This window comes from Octodon degus, unplaced genomic scaffold, assembly GCF_000260255.1.
Source record: "Octodon degus isolate 3935 unplaced genomic scaffold, OctDeg1.0 scaffold00038, whole genome shotgun sequence".
Classification (NCBI taxonomy): domain Eukaryota; kingdom Metazoa; phylum Chordata; class Mammalia; order Rodentia; family Octodontidae; genus Octodon; species Octodon degus.
In genome coordinates this window covers 15536174-15555300 of record NW_004524614.1, presented here as the reverse complement: position 1 = coordinate 15555300, position 19127 = coordinate 15536174, and the positions used below count along the sequence as shown (strand labels likewise).

At 43.3% G+C, this 19127-nt stretch overlaps 1 protein-coding gene across 4 annotated transcripts in view; it reads left to right on the top strand.

The window, feature by feature from the left end:
* Nucleotides 1–19127, top strand: part of Smad9 (SMAD family member 9) — a 72833-nt gene that overhangs the window by 42551 nt on the left and 11155 nt on the right. For 2 of the 4 annotated variants that reach the window (XM_023715078.1, XM_004631092.2), the window contains exons 2-4: nucleotides 2003–2619; nucleotides 8758–9015; nucleotides 14413–14634. In XM_023715078.1, the coding sequence (XP_023570846.1) occupies nucleotides 2208–2619; nucleotides 8758–9015; nucleotides 14413–14634 (892 nt within the window). In that variant the 5' untranslated portion in view covers nucleotides 2003–2207. The remainder of the gene's footprint in view (nucleotides 1–2002; nucleotides 2620–8757; nucleotides 9016–14412; nucleotides 14635–19127) is intronic. The other 2 variants (XM_023715080.1, XM_023715079.1) reach the window with 2 other exon arrangements.

The window sequence follows — 19127 nt, the reverse complement described above, 5'->3', positions numbered from 1 at the left end:
GTCACCGAGTTTTGTGTAACTCGGCCGACATCCTGCACCAGGAGGTTCCTGATGAAGATCACCAGCCACAAAGATCATGTATTACCTTTGTTCAAAAGAAATGTAAGGCTGGCATGTAGCTCAGTGGTGGAACACAGGCCTGGCAGGCACTGACCCTGGTCTAGCCCTAGCCCTGACCTGTGTGCTGGGTGGCGGCGGCATTTACATAATGTAACTCGAAAAGGCCACTTCTTTCAGGGAAGCAAAGGAGAAAAATTATGTTTAGTGTCTATTAATCAAGCAGTTGTTGGAGGTTATGAGCTGCATTGATTCTAGGAGACTAAAATGAGTCTGCTTGCTCCAAAAGGTGACCACTTAGCACCACTGAAACATTAATGAGGTCGCTGCTTCCGAGACCGGGAAAGGAGGAGAATCGGTTTTGTTTAGATTGGCACTTTCACGGTCGGGAAATGTGGTTCTACCTCAGGAAATTTAAATGGGCTGGCTGGATAATTGGGAGGAAATGTCTCCTTTGGATGCACAAGAAAATTGCCAGGGAGATGGCTCAGTAGGACAGGCGCTTCCCTGGGTGCGCAGGGGAAGGAACTCAGCAGTTTGTAGACCCAAGAGCAACTATGAGAAGAGCACTTTCTGGGGTGTACACTTATGAATGTGACTGTGTGTGACTGGGAAGTATGGTTCCCGAAGGCTATGGTCTTTTGGCTCCTTTCCACTTAAAAATTGTGTGGAGAATTCCAAGAAACTTTGGTTTATGTGTGTTATGTCTGTTCAATTTTTTTTTTCCTTTTAAGCATTAAAACTATAAGAAATTTAAAAATAAATTTATTGAATCATTAAAAACAATGAATCCATTATATATGATTACTTTACATATGAATATATAATAGAATAATGAATTATATGTGAACACTTTAACATTAAAAACTATGTTTTACAAAATTGAGGAGAGCCAGGTATGGTGGCACACACCTGGAGTCCCAGTGCTTGGGAGACTGAAGCAGAATTGGCACAAGTTCAAGGCTGGCCTGGGATACACTAGCCCTATCTCAAAAAAAAAAAAGATTATTTATATCTTTAGTCTTTTTTTAAAAATGTATTTAGTACAGGATCTGCAGGGTCTCATTATGTAGATTGGATTCGTAACGATCCTCCTGTTTTCAGCCTCCCAAGTGCTGAGATTACAGGTGCATGCCAGCACGCCCAGTCTTATACCTTTAGTCTTTAACTTAATAAATGACACCAAGATTTGCATATTCACTTCAGCATATAGCCTGTTGATCTGTTGTTTTGGTTTAAGTATATGACAAAAATTTTGTTCATCCAGACATTTAATTGGAAAAGAGAGGATCTCACAGCCCTGCCAAAGAGTCTCTGGGCCCTGGAGATCTTTGGGACTGACTTTGAGAACCACCATCCTATATAGTATTGGGGAACAGTAGCTATAGAAGAGTGGCTCTTCCAGAGTGGCAAGATGACTGGAGATCTCATTGTTTTTCTTTTCATTGTTATATATTTCTTACAGTGAAGCTGGATTTTTTTATGCAGTTTAAAACATAAAACATAAACATTTAGGAAGATTGTGGAGACCCAGAAAGCCCAGGCAGAGCCTTTGCACTTGGGAAACCAAGGAGCCACATAATTTCTTAAATAGGAAAATGACTTGGCAAAAGCTGTGCCTGGGAGAGCAGTAAATGGATTAGAGCGGGAGGAGAAAGGAAGGAGAACAGCCACTGCAGAGGCCACTGCAGTGAACTGAATGAGTGGCAGAGGGGCTGGGCCTTAGGTCTCGATGAAAGCAGGAAGAGACAAACTCTGAAAGAGCTTTGGGAGGCGATGATCATAACTGGAAGGTGGTGATGCTCACAGTATGGGAGACCAGGGCCGGAGAGGACTGAGAGCTCCTAAGTTAAAACATCTCAGCAATGTTTGCTTCCCTTCTTTCTTTACACCTTTCTGCAAATTCCCTGGGCTGCACTCACGGAGGCCTTTCCTTCTCTCACAGAGTTGGCCGGCCCACCGAGCGACTCCGGAGGAGGCCACCACACTTCCCACTGTGAATCTGTTGCTGATGCTTCCCGCAGAGGAGGCCGCATTGCACCTATGACAGCCCTAAGGAGTTCTTTGCTGCCGACCTCCCCGGGGCCCAGCAAGCCTTGAAGGACCACGGGTCTGGTTTCCTGTGCGCAGACTCCCGTGGTTCACCTCCTATGCACCCCAGCACCCCCATCAGCTCCCTCTTCTCCTTCACCAGCCCTGCAGTGAAGAGACTGCTTGGCTGGAAACAAGGAGATGAGGAGGAGAAGTGGGCTGAGAAGGCAGTTGACTCCTTAGTGAAGAAGCTGAAGAAGAAGAAAGGGGCCATGGACGAGCTGGAGAGGGCCCTCAGCTCTCCGGGGCAGCCCAGCAAGTGTGTCACGATCCCTAGGTCCCTAGACGGGCGCCTGCAGGTGTCCCACCGCAAGGGTCTGCCCCACGTTATCTACTGCCGCGTGTGGCGGTGGCCGGACCTGCAGTCACACCATGAGCTGAAGCCCCTGGAGTGCTGTGAGTTCCCGTTTGGCTCCAAGCAGAAGGAGGTGTGCATCAACCCCTACCACTATTGCCGAGTGGAGACCCCAGGTGGGTTTGCTTGTGGGGGCCAGGTTTGTTGCAGAGTTCAGGGGATGTGTCTCAGTGGAGAATGGCGGGCGCCCCAAGACAAGGATCTCTGCTGGTAGAGAAAGTAAGGTTCGACTGTGAGGAGTGAATCCAACAACTTGTATCCAGAAAAATCTGGGCAGAAGATATTTTAATTTCAATGTACATGTAAGCTTTGTGTGCTTTTGCAAAGAGTAGTTTTATGTGACTTAATTTAGAAGGAATCATCATAATCTTTTCTGAGTTCTTAAGGTTTTGAAAGGTCTTAAAATGGCCTTGATAATGACTAAGTATAAAAACGTAAACATGTCCCACCAACTCCACTGAACTATACTGAGCTAAACTGAGGCAAGTTTTTGGTTTGCTTTGTCTAAACTCAGATAAGTCAAAGGCATTTCATATCTCTGCCGCATGAGAAGTTTTTTCTCTGCCAGAAAAGCCAGATGAAAGTTATTCCAGCACTAAAGACAGGTTGGGGAAAAATGGGCAGTTGTTCTTAAATATGATGTAAGTGGGAGGAGGAGGAGTTAATTTTTTTTGGTCTGGTGCTGAGGATCAAATCAGGGTCTCGTGCATGCTAAGTAAGTGCCCTAAGTTCTTAAAAATGCATTTCTTAAAAATTGCAGTTTAAAATATAGGAAAATCCTGTTCCAAAGCTTGTTACACACTAATACGTGTGTGTACCCACCTACCACCTCCTCCCTAAAGAAGCCTGGTGTTTACCTTCATTCCTGTACACTGGTTGCAACCGTTTTATTGCTGTTTTCCTTGCAGGAGTGTTGCTGTGGTATTCCATGCAGGAATAGAGTTTTTGTAGCGGGAGCCTTCTTTCTTTCATTGGCTGTCTGCCTCATTCCAGGAAATCAGAGGGCTGACACATTTGCTCAGGGAAATTGCCCATGTCCTGTGAGGAGACAGTGCTGTCTAGGTAGTAGCTCAAGCCTTCAGTCACCTTCATGAAGGTCATGCCTGGCCCACATTAGCAGTATGTAGGCAGCTCTTGTGGCTCCCAGAGCTTGCCACCATGTGATCCATGAGAAGGGCTTGATGAAAGTCACAGGAGTCACCTGCTTGGGCACGGTGTGTCTCCAACTACTTCTAGCCCCAAGACCCTGTCCGAGGAGGCCATTACAAGGGTCCACATTCTTGGTAGAGGTGATGCATTTCCCTGAAATCAAGGAAACTGTTGCTTATTTTCTTTTTCATCTTTTTCTTTGAATGCTCTTTCCATATCTCAAAAAAAAAAAAAAAAAAAGAGTGGAGAATAGTGCCATGCATCTGTACTCCCAACAACTCAAAATTGCTTGGACCCAGGAGTTGAGGGCCAGCCTAGATAACACAGCAAGAGCCTGTCTAAAACAATAGAGACAAGTCATGTGTCAGTTTATGACAAAGATGACTTGCTTCCTTCTTGTCTCAAAGATGTGAATTGTTTAAGGTACACAGCAAAGTAGAAAAGTGTTTATTAGAAAATATTTTCTTTCAGGCTGGCGAGCTAGCTTAGTGGTCTAAAGTGCCTGCTTAGGGGACTGTGGCTGAATCGTTGGCACCACATGCTGTGCCAGCCCCGCCCCCAAGTGGGCCATTAAAAAAAAAAGAAAGAAAGAAAAAGGATAAAATGATCATATCTAAAGTTTCGAAAATAGTAAAAGTTAAAAAATTTCTTTCAGAGCCATTGAGATTGGTCAGTGTACTAATCATGTGCTTAGGCAAGCACAGGGTCTGGTGTTCAATCCCCAGTACCACAAGACCAGGCTTGGTGGAGAACGCCTGTAATCCTAGCACTGGGGAGGCTGAAAATAGGATCACTAGGAGTCCAGGCTGTGTAGTGAGACCCTGTACCAAATACATAAAAAGAGAAATATTTTTCTTTCATAATAATGCATTTATAAAATATAAAAAAGTTGTAATAGTTTGTAAGAGTAAAATGTATATAGTTTTCCTCTTGTATACTAAAAGATTTAATTTTAAAGTGCGATTTAGTGCTTCAACTTTACTATAAGCTCTTTTTAAGATGATAATGTCAAGGTTTTACGTAATCATACTTTACATTTGAATTCCCAGAAAAATGGGTCAAGATTGTATTAATTTAAAATGATATTTAAGCTATACAGAGTTTTTACTCTACAAGATCATTTGAGTGAAACAATAGAATTTACATAGGCTTAGGCATGTTTGAGGCATTTTGAGAACATTGAAAATGTTAATATGAAACAAGTTTGCTGAGCCTGAATTATAATAAAAGCTTACGTGTTGTCTTTGAAGGTTTTATGGTGTTTTATGTACAATGCAAACTGCTTTCTGCAGATGAACGCACCTGCTTAGGCGGACGCAGTGGCCAGGGTTCGATCCCCTGCATGCTGGGCTGGCCCCGCCCCTGGGGCACAGAGACAGCGACTGAGACTGGGCGTGGTGGTGCGCACCTGTAATCCCAGGCTTGGGAGGTGGAACACAGGAGGATCACTAGGAGTCCAATCTATGCAGTGAGGCCCTGTAGACCCTGTACTAAGTACATTAAAGAAAAAGAAAAAGGAAGAAAAAACCCCTGCATTTTATTGTCTTTTCACTTACATGTCCACATAAGGAACAGACTTTGGTGCATCTCAAGCTGTGGGTGGTGAAGCATCAGCTTTTGTTTTCTAAATTTTCGGTTCTTCAAATCAGGCTTCCACCAAGTAAATGAATTATAGACAAATACAGTTTTAAAGAGACTTTCTAAAATGCAAGCCCAGTCTTTAAAACTGCTTGTTTCAACACCTATAAAATAACTGTGCCAAATTGTTATTCAGAATCTGTAAACATTTTAAGTCTTAGCTTCCACTCTCATGTCTTCATGAGCGGGTCCCTAACGTTGAAATGTCTTTAGGTTCTTAATCCACACACTGCCTGGCATGGGTCCCACAGAAGTCGTGCAAACGTGTCTCCCCCAGGTATAATGATTTTATCTCATGTGGCTGGAGGTTATTTCAGGAGTGTAATTTCTCCTTTGCATAAATAACCTGACTATATCCAAGCCCCAAAACCTTTAAGGATGAGAGATTAAAGTATTTTTGTGAGTTTTTTGGTTTTGTTTTTGCTTTGCATCCATCTCTCTGTGTCCAGTGATTCCTTCTGCTACTTTCCTGTGTATAACACAGAGCCCAAGATGACACGGCATTTGGAAAGTGGCACGCAATATAGATGGATATGTGTAAACACCATTTCTATTTGTAAGCAGCAGCTAAGATGTGTAACCTAAGCAATTAAAAATAGTAGTGTTTTGAGTGAAGGTGCTTACATTTTTGTTGTTGTTTGGTTTTGTTTTTTGAGACAAAGTCTCACTGTGTAATTCAGGCTGGCCTTGAATGCACTGTGTACCCCAAGCTGGCCTGGAACTGACAGCAGTCCTGCCTCAGCCTCCCGTGTGGGGTTGTGGGCGTGTGCCACCATGCCTAGCTGTGGTGTTTAAATATATGTTCAGTTGAGATCTAATGAAACTGAATGAGTCAAGCCAAAAAGCAACCAGAATAACACTATCAGTCTTCTTTGCAAACATTCACCTAGATGGTAGAATATATTACTTAGATGCTGGTCACTCATGATAAAGAAAATAATTCTGTCTCTGCTCTTGGTCCCTGCGATCTACTGCTGAAGAAATGAAAGTTTGCAGAAGCACTGTCTTCATTAGTGTTAGTTTCTGCTCATCAATAAAAAGTGTTATCTGAACATTAACATTGTGATAAACAAGTATCATTGCAGAAGAAGCTGTATATTATTTATTGCCTCAGCCCCTTGCTTGCTTGAGGCGAGTCATCTTTCTTCCTGCATAGACAGGAAACACACTAAAGGAAACTCTGCTGTTTGTTTCTGCGTCCTCCCTTTTATTTTGTTGTTTGCAGTGCTGGAGGTCAGACCCAGGACCTTGGACCTGCTGGGCAGATGCTCTGCCAGCGAGTCACACGCCAGCCCTCTATGCCACTTTCTTTTGGTCTTTTTGAGACAGGGTCTCGCTTTGCAGTTCAGGTTAGTCTTGAGCTCACTTTGTAGCCCAGGCTGGTCTTGAACTCACAACGATCTTCTTGAATCAGCCTCCTGAGTGCTGGGATTACAGGAATGCACCGCTTCACCTGGCTCTTTGTGTCACTTTTGCACAGTGATGTTGAGTATTCGTTCTCTAATGTTGTAAGGCAGCATGGTAAGAGCACTAATTAATGAGGGGAGAAGAAATCATTGGTTCCTCTGCTACCCTTATCTGCAGTTAGTGTAAGACCTTCCATTTATCTGCTTGAATTCATTTTTGTTCAACTGAAAATTATTTTTTATTAGGAAAAAGATAAATATATTATGGTAAAAAGTAAATGGTATGTTGTGAGATAGTTGTTTGCATTATTATTGTTATTGAATGTTCCAAATGCTTGAAAATATTTATTCTTTTAAGATCTTACTTTTTAGATCAGTTTTATGACAGTTACATTTTATGATATTTATCAGTGCTTCCATGTGCTAACAAATCAATACTGTGATTAAAAGTAAGAACTAACTCTTCCATCCCTGGAAACATCTTTTAAACATTTCTGACTTAGTTCATTGTTCTTTCTTCCATAATTACTACCAATCATGGAAGTAGCTATAGGTAATGTGCTTGTAATCCCTTTCCAAATTTACCACCATTAGAAAATCTGGCACTCTTCTAACATAAAAGATGAGGACTGAAAATCATATGTATATATAACTTTCTGACCTATTTCCTCCTCTTAGTTTTGATATCTATATTTTAGTTCATACTGCAGTCTGTATGAATTTCTAGTTATTCTGTTCTCTGTTGAGGATTTGGCGGGTGAGACTGTTCCTTTGGAAGGTCATTAGCCAGTTGTCTTCTGGTGGTTAGTATTGAGGTGCAAAGTCCATTTTCACTTCCCTGTATGTCACTGGGACCCTTCAGGAGTTTCCAGAATATTCCATTTTTCTTTCAGTGTTTGAAGCACAAAGTGGTATGACTAGGCCCAAAACTTTCATTTGTTAACTGGGTTCTGCACTCCATGTTCCTTTCCCCCTGAAGACACAGATCTTTTTCAGCTCTGCAAAGTTTTCTTCTGTTCTTGCTCTGGTCATTTTCTATTTTCTTTGCTTTTTTTTTTTAATCTGGAATTTACGTTGGTTCCAGGCTGAATTTCAGCACATAGTTCCCTCATTGTGCCAGGCCTTATGCCCCTTAGATGTCACCAGGAGGTCTGAATGCCCAACGAAAGCCTGCCCTTGAGAGAATTTGAATCCATTCCTATATGTTATATTGACTCAGGATCAGGAATACTCATGTTCTTTTAAAAAACGAAACCCAGAGGGACCTACTAAAAGAAGCAAGCTTGATTTATAGATTTTTTTTATTGTAGCTGATCTTTTATGTGTTCACCTTTGTTAGTACTAACTGCTTGTGTTTTACTGAATAACTTTTAGCTCCTTACCTTTAAATCTTTCCATTAAGGACAAATACAATGCTTGTCCCAGCTGCACTGTTATGCCTGAAATTGAGGCTGATCATCTAAATAATTCAACACAGTCTGTAAAGGCAAAATATTCTGGGCATCACTTAGGGTTTCACTTGCAAGCTCTAGAAACCAATTGTGCCTTTGAAAAAAGACAGTGTTGGCAGTAGTAAAGGAAGATGTAAGCAGCCAGTCCCTCAGAGGCCAGTGCCAGCGAGCTCGGGCAGTTCCAAGGTGGGAGAGAGCAGGCAGCCCTCTGGAGTGCTGGTATTAGAAAGGCCCTGTGGAGCTCGGCCATTAATACTGACATTCTGCTTAAGGTGCAGGTGGTAGGGCTGGGGATGTAGCTCAGTGACATAGCGCCTGCTTGCTAAGCACAGTGTCCTGAGTTCGGATTTCTGGTACAAAAAAAAAAATACTGCAGAAAGAAGGAAGAAAGAAAGAAGGAAGGCTCTTGGCCTAGTATGGCTCACATATCCACATAGACATAGAGATGGAAATTTACGGGCAGTTTATGATGAGCACAAACAGCACAGGGGCAGTCCCAAAGAGAAATCTGTGGTCTTGAGCCACAGGACAGACATCTGCTCATGTGCCCTGTGTTCTGTCCTGGTGAGCCATGCTCTGTTCTCACTCTCCTGTTCCTTCTTCTCCCTAGTGCTGCCTCCTGTACTCGTGCCCAGACACAGCGAATATAACCCCCAGCTCAGCCTCCTGGCCAAGTTCCGCAGCGCCTCCCTGCACAGCGAGCCGCTCATGCCGCACAATGCCACCTACCCCGACTCCTTCCAGCAGCCTCCGTGTCCTGCGCTCCCTCTCTCGCCTGGCCACATGTTCTCTCAGTCCCCATGCTCAGCCAGCTATCCCCACTCCCCAGGAAGCCCTTCCGAGCCAGAGAGCCCCTATCAACACTCAGGTAGGTCAGTAAGAGCCGCGGTCTATGGGAAAATTGAACCCAAAGCAGTGATTTATGGTCAACCATGACAAGTGTAAGCGTTATAACTTGCGTTCACATAGTGCTCTGTGGTGCTTTACAAGTTGGTCTTCTATAGGCGCTGGACCCCACCCGCCCTTTGCCAGTGTCAGGAGCAGCCCATCTGGGATCAGCTCTGCAGCCACAACATGATTCAACTCTTGATTTCTGGATCTGATTCTCTGGAAGTACTCAGAAACTAAATGGATTTGACCAGCATCCCTGGGAAGTTCCAGAGATATTCTTTATGGCAGTAAAATAAGATTAAAATATTCCTTTAGCCCAAGCAGAAAGACTGGGGCTGAGAGCAGGCAATGTGGAAAGTCAGGGTTAGGCCTTTTCTTTCAAGAATCCAAAGAGAGTCTGTGCTACAAAAGATGTGCACACAGTGCCCCTGGGCAGCACGAGGGCTCTCTAGCCAGTGCATTCTCACCGTTGGCTTTAGGAGCCAGGACAGCAGCTTGCCTGAGACGTATTTGGTAACTTATTTGCTGAATTGAAAGTGGATGTGAGAGAAAGAGGGGGAATCTATTGCATCACCGTATTCACTTGTGCTGCTACATCCATGAAGTGGGTCAGCCTTGCAATTCCAGGAAAAGATGTACATGTGCCTCGTGGTGTGAGGTAAGCCGCACCTGGAGATAACAAGCTCCCACAGGCAAACACAGTGCTGCCAGTCCCCATGCTTAGTGTCGGCTGCTACGGTCTGCATCAATTCATTTATTCATGAGTTCATTTATCTACCAGATATTTATGAAACTTATGCTCTGAAAACCTTGTCTTACACTGCTAAAGAAGGAATTAAAAGATCAACCCCAAATCCTCAAAGAACTTATGAAATGTGGGAAGAGAAATGCCTGTAATTTCAGCATTCTTGAAGAGGCACAAGTTCAAACCTACCCTGGACAACTCAGCAATTTAGAGAAAACTTGTCTGAAAGTAAAAATTTAGAAAGAGCTGGAATATGGCTGAATGTAGAGGCCCTGGGTTCAATCCTCAGCACTGGTTAACGGAAACAGGGTTGGTGGGGAGTTGCTTCTCTTCTAAGTTAGTTTTGCCTCCTGTCTCCTCAGTGGTTTATTCCCATACCTCCTTTTGCAATTGTCAAATTATACAATTCCTTCTCTTTTCTGTGTCCAGCATAGAGCTGTAATGCAGTGATTGCTCCTTTCCATTGCTTGTTAAGTAAAGAAATCACCACACAGGTGTTTGGAACATGATATTAGAGCTCAGAAGTAGAGATGTAGATTTTATTGACTTGGTCAGTAGTGACTGCCCACCTGCGGAATGGCTGATGCTAAGCCAGTGCCAAAGGTGCCATGATGGTAAAGCCGTAGTCTCTGACCCTCAAGAGGCACTAACTATGGACAAGGATCAGGTGCATACGTCTCTGAATGTGCTAGCGGCTGTAGCAGTCCAGGCAAGGGATTATAAGGACTAAAAGAGGTATGTGTGCAGGGTAGGAGGCAATGGATTGGAGGAGGTATGATTGTGGTTGGTGGAGGGCAGAGCCATGGTGGAGGACAGTATAATTTTGTCACAAAGAGCATGTGCATAAAAAACACTTATCCATCTGTGCTGTAGAGATATCCGTTACTGGCTTTTTTATTCTGACCCCGTCAACCAGCAGGCAGAAGTGGCCCGTCCTCTTCCCAGACCCTGGCAGTAGAGACACTGGCTCATTTCTCAAAGAAAGCATAGCCCTTTGTATTTCAAAGAAAATCATTCTTTTCTGCATGATTAACAGTGAGACACCAATCTGAATAATAGAGTCACAGATAAGTAAGAGCAAAGGGAACTTTTGAGATTGGCTCAGTTTATGTTTCTTAATAGTTTCTTTGAGATATAATTCACATACTATATGATTCACTATCTTCAAGTGTATAATTAAATTATTTTGTATGCTAGATTGATGTTTTGGCTGCAGTGAAATAGATATAATCATAAAATTTGTCATTCTAAGACTGGGAGTGGTGGCATACTCCTGTAATCCCAGTACTTGGGAGGCTGAAAACAGGAAGATCACTCACTATGAGTCTGATCTATGTAGTGAGACCCTGTAGAACCTGTACTAAATACAAAAAGAAAATTTGTCATCCTAACCATTTTGAGAGTTCAGTTCAGTGGTAGTAAGTATATTCACAAGGTTATATAACCATCATCACGCTCTACTTGCAATTTTTTTTTTTTTTTAACTGTCCCAAGTAGAAAAGGTCTGTACCCTAACCACAGCTCCCAGGTTCCACTGCCCTCAGGCGCTGGTGACCTCCAACCTGCTTTCTGCTCCTCTGGGTTTGCCTCGGGCAAGTACTATCTGCATTTCTGTGTCTGGCTTATTTCACTTAGCAAAGTGTTTTCACAGCTCGCCCATGCTGTAGCATGGATTAGTACTTTGTATTTGTGACCGAACAATATTCCTTGGTATGAATATACCATATTAAGAAGCCTATTTATGGGTTGTTGGATATTTGGGTTGTTCCCACCATTTAGCTTTCGTGAATAAGGCTGTTATCATGTTAGCAGGCAAGTATCTTGTCTGAATCCCTGCTTTCAATCAGAGTAGAATAGCTGTTACATGCTAGTTCTGTGTTCAGTCCCTGGTCATCTATGTACAGTTATTTGAGGACCTGCAAAAGGACTGTCTTAATATTTTCCACCAGCATCACACTTTATTTTCTTTCAGATAAATGCCTTGTCACAGCTTTACAGAATTTCCAGCCCCTCTGTTAAAATTACCATAGGTTCTATGACAGCATACATGGCTCCATCCAATCCCAGATCTGCCCCTTCAGAATTTCTGTATGTGGACCAGTAATCTGAATTTTCAGCAAGCTCCATTTGCAATCTGTGTGCATACCTAGTGTGAGACTGCTTGTGCAGACAATTGAATAAAGGCAGATTGGTCTGAGCTTTTATGTGGCTGAAGTCTCCCACTAGTGCTCTAACAAGATGCTTTTGAACTAACATTAGGAATGAAAATCGAAGGGGTTAGTTATTCTGAGGTCCTCCCAGAAGATTTTCTTCTGAGTGAGGGTTTTTATTGTGTTTTGAATTACTTTCGAGTAAAATGTCATTTACTGGATGCACACCTTTTGCCTAGCTATGATCACAGATCAATTATCGGATCAATACTTGAGGAGAAATATGCCTTCATATAAAGTTAGAGCCAGGCTTTAGCTATTCTGTTTTGGAAGTGTGTCTTGAAATATTTCAGGGTCAGATCATCCTTTGATCACTGTACAACCCGTGACCACATGAGAGCTGAAAATTCAGCTTACTTTAAGGAAGAGCCAGCTTTCTCTGTGTTTCATAAGCCAGATAAGACTGCTCTGTTGAGAAGAATGAGTGAACAGCTCCTAGATTTGAAATCTTGTCACAAAGTCATTTGAACTCAGTGATAACTCATAAGTCAGAGGATAAATGAATCAAGCCTGCAGTGAGGATCTGAGCACAACCAGTCACTTTTGTAGGTAACTCACGATGTCGCTTCAAAAGAGTTTTGTTATCTTAGTATGTTTTCTTCTTAGCAATAACAAAGCTCAGAAGTTTAACAGCAAAAAGCAGGACTGCGCTCCACAGTTTATTGGTTTGACTATTCTTGTGTTCCATTGCTTTCTCGTAGTTGATGTACCATCCTATCCTGTCATGCCTCACAAACCCCAGGGGCCCCCTTTCCATGGCAGACCAATAGATGCCACCAGTGGTAGTCACTTAGTGCTATCAGTACTTACCAGAGGTAAATTGTAGGTGACTAGCTGAATGTCACTATTTTCTAAGAGCATTTCCTGTCCTCCTTCCACCATCAAAACAAAACAAAACAGAAATGTGCTGGCCAGCTACTTTATATGTATTTTAAGAGGCAGATAGCGTGGCTTTGCATTTTAACTTTGGCATTCCTCAGTACCGAGAAAGAATGTTTTTATTATTCTTGATACTAGAATACTAGGGTTTTTTTTTTTTTTTGGTTTGTTTTGTTTTTTAATTTTAACCTACTACTTAGAGATTTTAGGGTTTTGTAGGTTGGTTGGTGGGGCGGGGGTTGTTTTGTTTTTCGAGACAGGGTCTCACTACCTGTCCAGGCTGGGCTGGTCTGAACTGCTCAGCTCAAGCTGTTCCACGTGGCTCAGCTTTCCAGGTAACTGGGACTCTATGTAGGCATCACTATGCCTGGTTTAGAAGTTTACAGTTCTTCTTATTTTTATTTTATTAAAAAAAAATTTTTTTGGAGACACGCTTTCACTACATTGTTCAGGTTGGCCTTGAACCCACTATTTAGCCCTGTCTGACCTCAAACTCCCAGTGATTCTCCTCCCTTGGCTTTCTGAGTGAAATGTTGTTCAACTTTAATATTGGTGCAATCTTTTTTTTTCTTCATTCAGTCTTGTTTAAATGCATGTTTTGCTTCTGTTGGTCTGGGGTGGGGCCAAGAACCAGCTTCCTTTGCACACTTCCAGGTCCCGCAGAGGCTACTGTCCTGTGAACCACATTTTGAGAAGGGTGTTTGAAGATGTTTTATATTTAAAGTAACCCAGAGGGAGCCTTTTCATACGTGTACAACCTTTTCAGATTACATGGTACCCTATCATAGATGTGTTCCAAAAAATTTGTATTTCAGGGTATATTGAAACACACTCTGTACATAAAAAATAATCAGTGGGAAGGTAGAGGAAGGGTGTGGATAGAAAAAAAAATCTCACCTGTAGTTGGTTAGAGGAAAACTTACTTTAACATTAAAATTTGGAATGAAAAGTAACATTTCGTGGATTTTCCACTGAAATACCCAGCTCCCTTTAGAATATTTCGCTGCTGCGTGTCTCTAGATGTCCCGCACACACGTGAAGAGAATGTGAGTCCCTCTGTGTGCAAGATTTTAGTCTCTCTTAAATCAAATTTTATATAATTTTTGTTATACCCAAACTATTATTTTTTTAATCTTCAATTTGTTATAAAATTATTCTTTTTGGCCCATAGATTGGCATGGTAAGAGTTTTTCTTTTCTGTGTAAAACTGAGGTAATGTGTCACCTTCCTCTTAGCTGTGTTTATTTGGATGAATTTGGTTGCATTAACCTGTTCATGCTGTCTTCTCCCTGGGGCCCTCTGTGCTAAAGCATGGGTTTACAAGTGCTCTAAGCATGGAAGATTCATGTGGACCCAGCCGCTGCCCCACAGATGTGCTAACTAAATGACCTCAAGCAGCTTCCTTAAAGAGTCAGGTTTAGAAGACTGCAGAACAGCACACCTCGGTCTAGCTTAAAGCATTCCCTTGCGTGTCCTGGCGCCAAGCTGTGAAGCCCAGGTATGACAGTAATGAAGCGCTGTCTGACTCACTGTCTTTCAGACTTCCGGCCAGTTTGTTACGAGGAGCCCCAGCACTGGTGCTCGGTCGCCTACTATGAACTGAACAACCGAGTTGGGGAGACGTTCCAGGCTTCCTCCCGAAGCGTGCTCATAGATGGATTCACTGATCCTTCAAATAACAGGAACAGGTTCTGCCTAGGACTTCTTTCCAATGTAAACAGAAACTCAACCATAGAAAATACTAGAAGACACATAGGAAAGGGTAAGAGCCAATATATCAATTCTTGGTGTAGCCATCTGAGCTCAGGTATGGGAACCGAAACCAGCCACAAACTGGCCGTGTAGCTTTGTGGAACAAGCCTAGGGCTGGTGTCGCCACTGGGGATAGGGCGGGGTAGGGCCTGGTCTCTCTGCCTCTCAAGTGGTGATATAGGATGGCTGTTGTGAAACAAGACAGATGATAAATATGAAAGCAAGATTAGATTATTCATCGGGAGTGTTGGGTATTATTTGAATTGCATATAGATGCTAATTAGGATGGCTTCTGAAGAAGAGGATTTCTGACTGAATGATTATTTGTATCATGTAAAGTCATCTTTAGAGATATAGACCCTAGGGATTTAAAAATTCTAATTGCCTGCATTTGGAAGGTTTTGGTAGGTGGTGGGGGACCTATGTCCAGGCAGTGCTATGAGACAGCTGAGTGCTCTCATCTCTGATCATGATGCCTTGGATGCCTGTCTTATGCATGTCAGAAAGGTAGCCTGTCCCAGCTGAGGTGAGGCTGGGTTGAGGATCTCAAATACTTTCTCTCATATTAGAATTGTGTCTCTACCTGATACTACTCAGTACGTGTGGTTTGATCTTTTCTCTCCCATTCCAGCATGGTGGTCTCAAGCCTCTTCTTTCAGATTTCTAGCAGATATTTTTATTAGATGTCAGTAACCTTCCTAACATACTTCCTAAATGTCCCCTGCTATAGTAAATTTATGTGGCACTGATTAAAACCGATTAAACTTACTCACTGGTTGACTTGTGTGTGTGTGTGTGTGTGTGTGTGTGTGTGTGTGTGTGTGTATGCTACAGGGAATTGAACCCAGGGCCTTCACTCTGAACTACATTCCTAGCCCTTATTTATAGAATTTCACTGAATTGCCCATGCTGGATTAGAACATGGAATCCTCCTGCCTCACCCTCTTAAGTACTGGGGTTACAAGAAGGCACCACCAGGCCCAGCCAACCTTAACTCTTAAGGAGCACAGTTTTAACAAATTTTACATTCCATCTCTTCTGTAGTGACTTTGAGGCAGCTTACCAGGCAGTAAAAGGATGCATGAAAAAATAGAAAGTAAGAAGCTCTGGGCGGGAGGAAGAGAGAACAATGTGTACAGTTGCCTCTTGTGTTTGTGGGTTCTACACTGCCACTTCAACCAACTTCAGATCAAAAACATTCAGAAAAAAATTGGATCGGTACTAAGTATATACAGACTTTTTCTTGTTATTGTTCTCTAAACAATATAGTTTATACTATATACACGTCATTTACATTGTATGAGGCATTGCAGGTCATCTAGAGGTGAGTGAAAGTTACGTCGAAGGATATGAGTAAGTTTGGGGTAGATCCTATATCAGCGTACAGGAGAGACTCAAGCCTGTGCATTTGGTGCCTACAGTGAGTTCCAGTTCCCATGTTCCATGCATGCCAAGGGAGGATTGTGTGCGACAGGATTAGCATCCTGACTGTGTGGTTCTGTGCTAGGTTTCCCAATAGAGAGAGCAAAAAGGAGAAAACCAATCTGTAATGTAACTTTTATCCCAAAGCAAGCAACATCACCATTCCTCAATGGCAATAATGTTTTCATTGCTCTCTTAAGCAAATATCTCAACTATAGCTTTTCTTTTAAATGATTTTTGCTAGAATCTTCAGTGAAATTTCAAGACAAAATGCTAACATCTCTTTGATGAGAGCTTTGCAGATTGGTCTCCATGGAAGACAGTGGTGGGTACCAGTGGATCCAAAGACAGAATGAAAATGTCACGAGAGTATTGACTACCCTGGGAGGCTTTCTCCAGGTTGTTTGCTTCTGAAGACAAGGAAAATAGATGCTCTGTGCTGACTACCAAGAGCTCATCCATAGGCTTAAGAAGCCTTGTGAACAAGAGCCAGGACTGAGAACATCTTTCAAAAGCCAGGAGACCTAACCCAGTGTGTCCTGGATGGACACATTCAGCTCTCATGTGGTTCCTAGAGAAAAGTCACAGTATCCTCAGGAATCTACTTAGGCATTGCTCTAACATGAAAATGCCTACGGATATCTAGCTATCTTGTCTATCTGATGGAGAAGGAGGGGGAGAGAAAGAAAGGGACGGAGACAGAGAAAAAGGAAGAAGAGAGAAAGAGAAACTAGGCATGCCACAAAGTAAAAGGAGTGCTGGCTTGGAATATTCGAGAGTTTGGGATGTCTTTCTCCTGTGGGATCACACACCTATCTCTTGAAAGTTGCTGGCAGTTATCTGTCTCTGCACAGCATGGCTGAGGGACCACATGAGAGGCTAGCCAAGTGTACTGCAAAATGCACTTCCAGGATAGCAAAGAAGTGAGCTCGCTTTGTGGAGTTAATTACTAGAGACAGATTTTTTAAGGTATGCATTTATCTCACAGATACTTATACGCACCTATTCTCAACCAAACTAGACATGAAGAATAAAGCAGTGAAAATAACACAGAACATGCTGCCTTTAGAGGTCACACACAGGCAGGGAAAGACAAACAAGAAATCATCTGTGAAGACCAAGCTGGGAAAGCGTATTAGCTTTCCTGTCACAGGGATAAAATACCCAACACCCACAACCTATGGGAGGAAAGGTTCATTCCGGTCACAGTTTCCAGTCCAAAACTGGCTAGCTCCAAGACACAAGGAACACGGTGGGAGGGCCTGGTGGAGGACAGCTGCTCATGCTATGGCAGCCAGGAAGCAGAGGGGAAGGGAGGAGCAGGAAGAGGTGTATACCCCCTGAGATCAACCCAGAGTGTCCTGCCTCCAACCAGCCCCCACCTCCTAACTGCGCCCTCACTGAGCTCACTGCTGTGGATGAATCCGCTGATGGGCATAGCACCCCATGATCTGGTCTCCTTCTGAACATAAGATACTTTGGGCAGTGTTTGAAATCTAATCCCTAACAGGAAGACAGCGGGAAGGAGGCCTGCGCTACTTTAGACCAGGTCACCAGGGAAGGCTTCCTTGGAAGGACACATTTGAGTTGGGTACAGTGGTGCATGCCTGTAAAACCAGAAATCTGGGAACCTGAGGCAAGAGGAATACAAGTTGGAGCCCAGCCTCAAACTTAACAAGGCCCTGTCTCAAAATAAAGTTTAAGAAGGGGCTGGAATTTAGCTCAGAGGTAAAGTGCTTGTCTGAGAAAATAGTGACAAAATGACATCAGAGAAGAAAGCTGAAGAGAACTAACTAGCAATCATGACACCTGGAAGGAAAGCTTTCTAAGCAAAGGAAACCGGAAGTGCCAAGGTGCCGAGCCAGCCTGGCTTACTGTGGGAGTCGCCAGTGTTGCGGAGTGGGAGGACAGGACCAGGTTGTTAGGGCCCTGAGCTTGCGTTTCGGCATTGGCTGTGACTGACACGGGAAGACAGACTTAGGCTGAGGCACTCATAGGATCTGAATTTGCGTGCTTGAAAGACTCCCTGGCTGCTCTGTTGAGATTCAGCTGTAGCAGGGAAGAGGGCCATAAGATTATCTGAAAACAGCTATTTTTTTATAAGTTAGTGATGAGCTATTTCTCCCCAGACAAATCATCCAGTTAGATCTGAGGTCAGTTGGGCTTGGCTTCCACATTCTTTAGAAGCTGGCTAGTCCTCTGAAATGAAGTGCCCACTGTCACCTCATCAGCTGTGCCACACTAAATTGTGCTTTCTATAGTGGGGAGGGGTTGTGCCAGCTCAGCCCTGCTTTGGTGCCCTGCTTTCTACCTCATGAGGCACACGTGAGGCCATGGGACTGCTGTGAGCAGTGCATTTGTAGCCACACACTACTTAAATGGGGCAAAGAGGATTGAGCCCATTACTCTGACCACACTCAAAATACTAACAAGGTGGTACTGCCTACCAGAGGCCTCCACTTGCATATTAGAGGCAGCAGCAGCAGGACTCTGGACCACTGAATTCCATCCCCATTCTTCCTTGAAAGCCATTTGAACCCCTTTCAGTGACATGCAGAGTAACAAAATAAATGGTGATGGCCAGGGAGATGGCTCAGTGGAGTAAGCGCTTCCCTGGCAAGCGCAAGGGCCTGAGTTCAATCCCTGGTTCTACAAAAAACCAAAATAAATGGTGATGATTTCCCCATCGATTACCTGGTGTGTGTGTGTGGGGTGGGTGACACCCTGGCATATGATTAGCCACATTATTTTTAGTTTTTACAGTATCTGTACCAGGAAGGCTTTGTTAGTCTCATCATACAGGTGAGACATGAAAATCACAGAGCTTACTAGCTTACAGGAGTTCCCACAGGGATTCCAGAGGCACCCACTTGTGGCTCAGCTGCCCCCTCTGCTGGACAGAAGAGCTTACAGACCCAAGTGCTGCAGCTGAGGAAGAAGGCACCGAAATGTGCCTCAGTAGGGGTATGTTCTTGCCAATTCTATGATGGTTAGAGAAGCCCTTACTTGAACTGTGCTAAAATTTTGACAGTCTGCTCTTTGTTTCAGAACTGGATTAAACCTAGGGCTTTCACATGATGC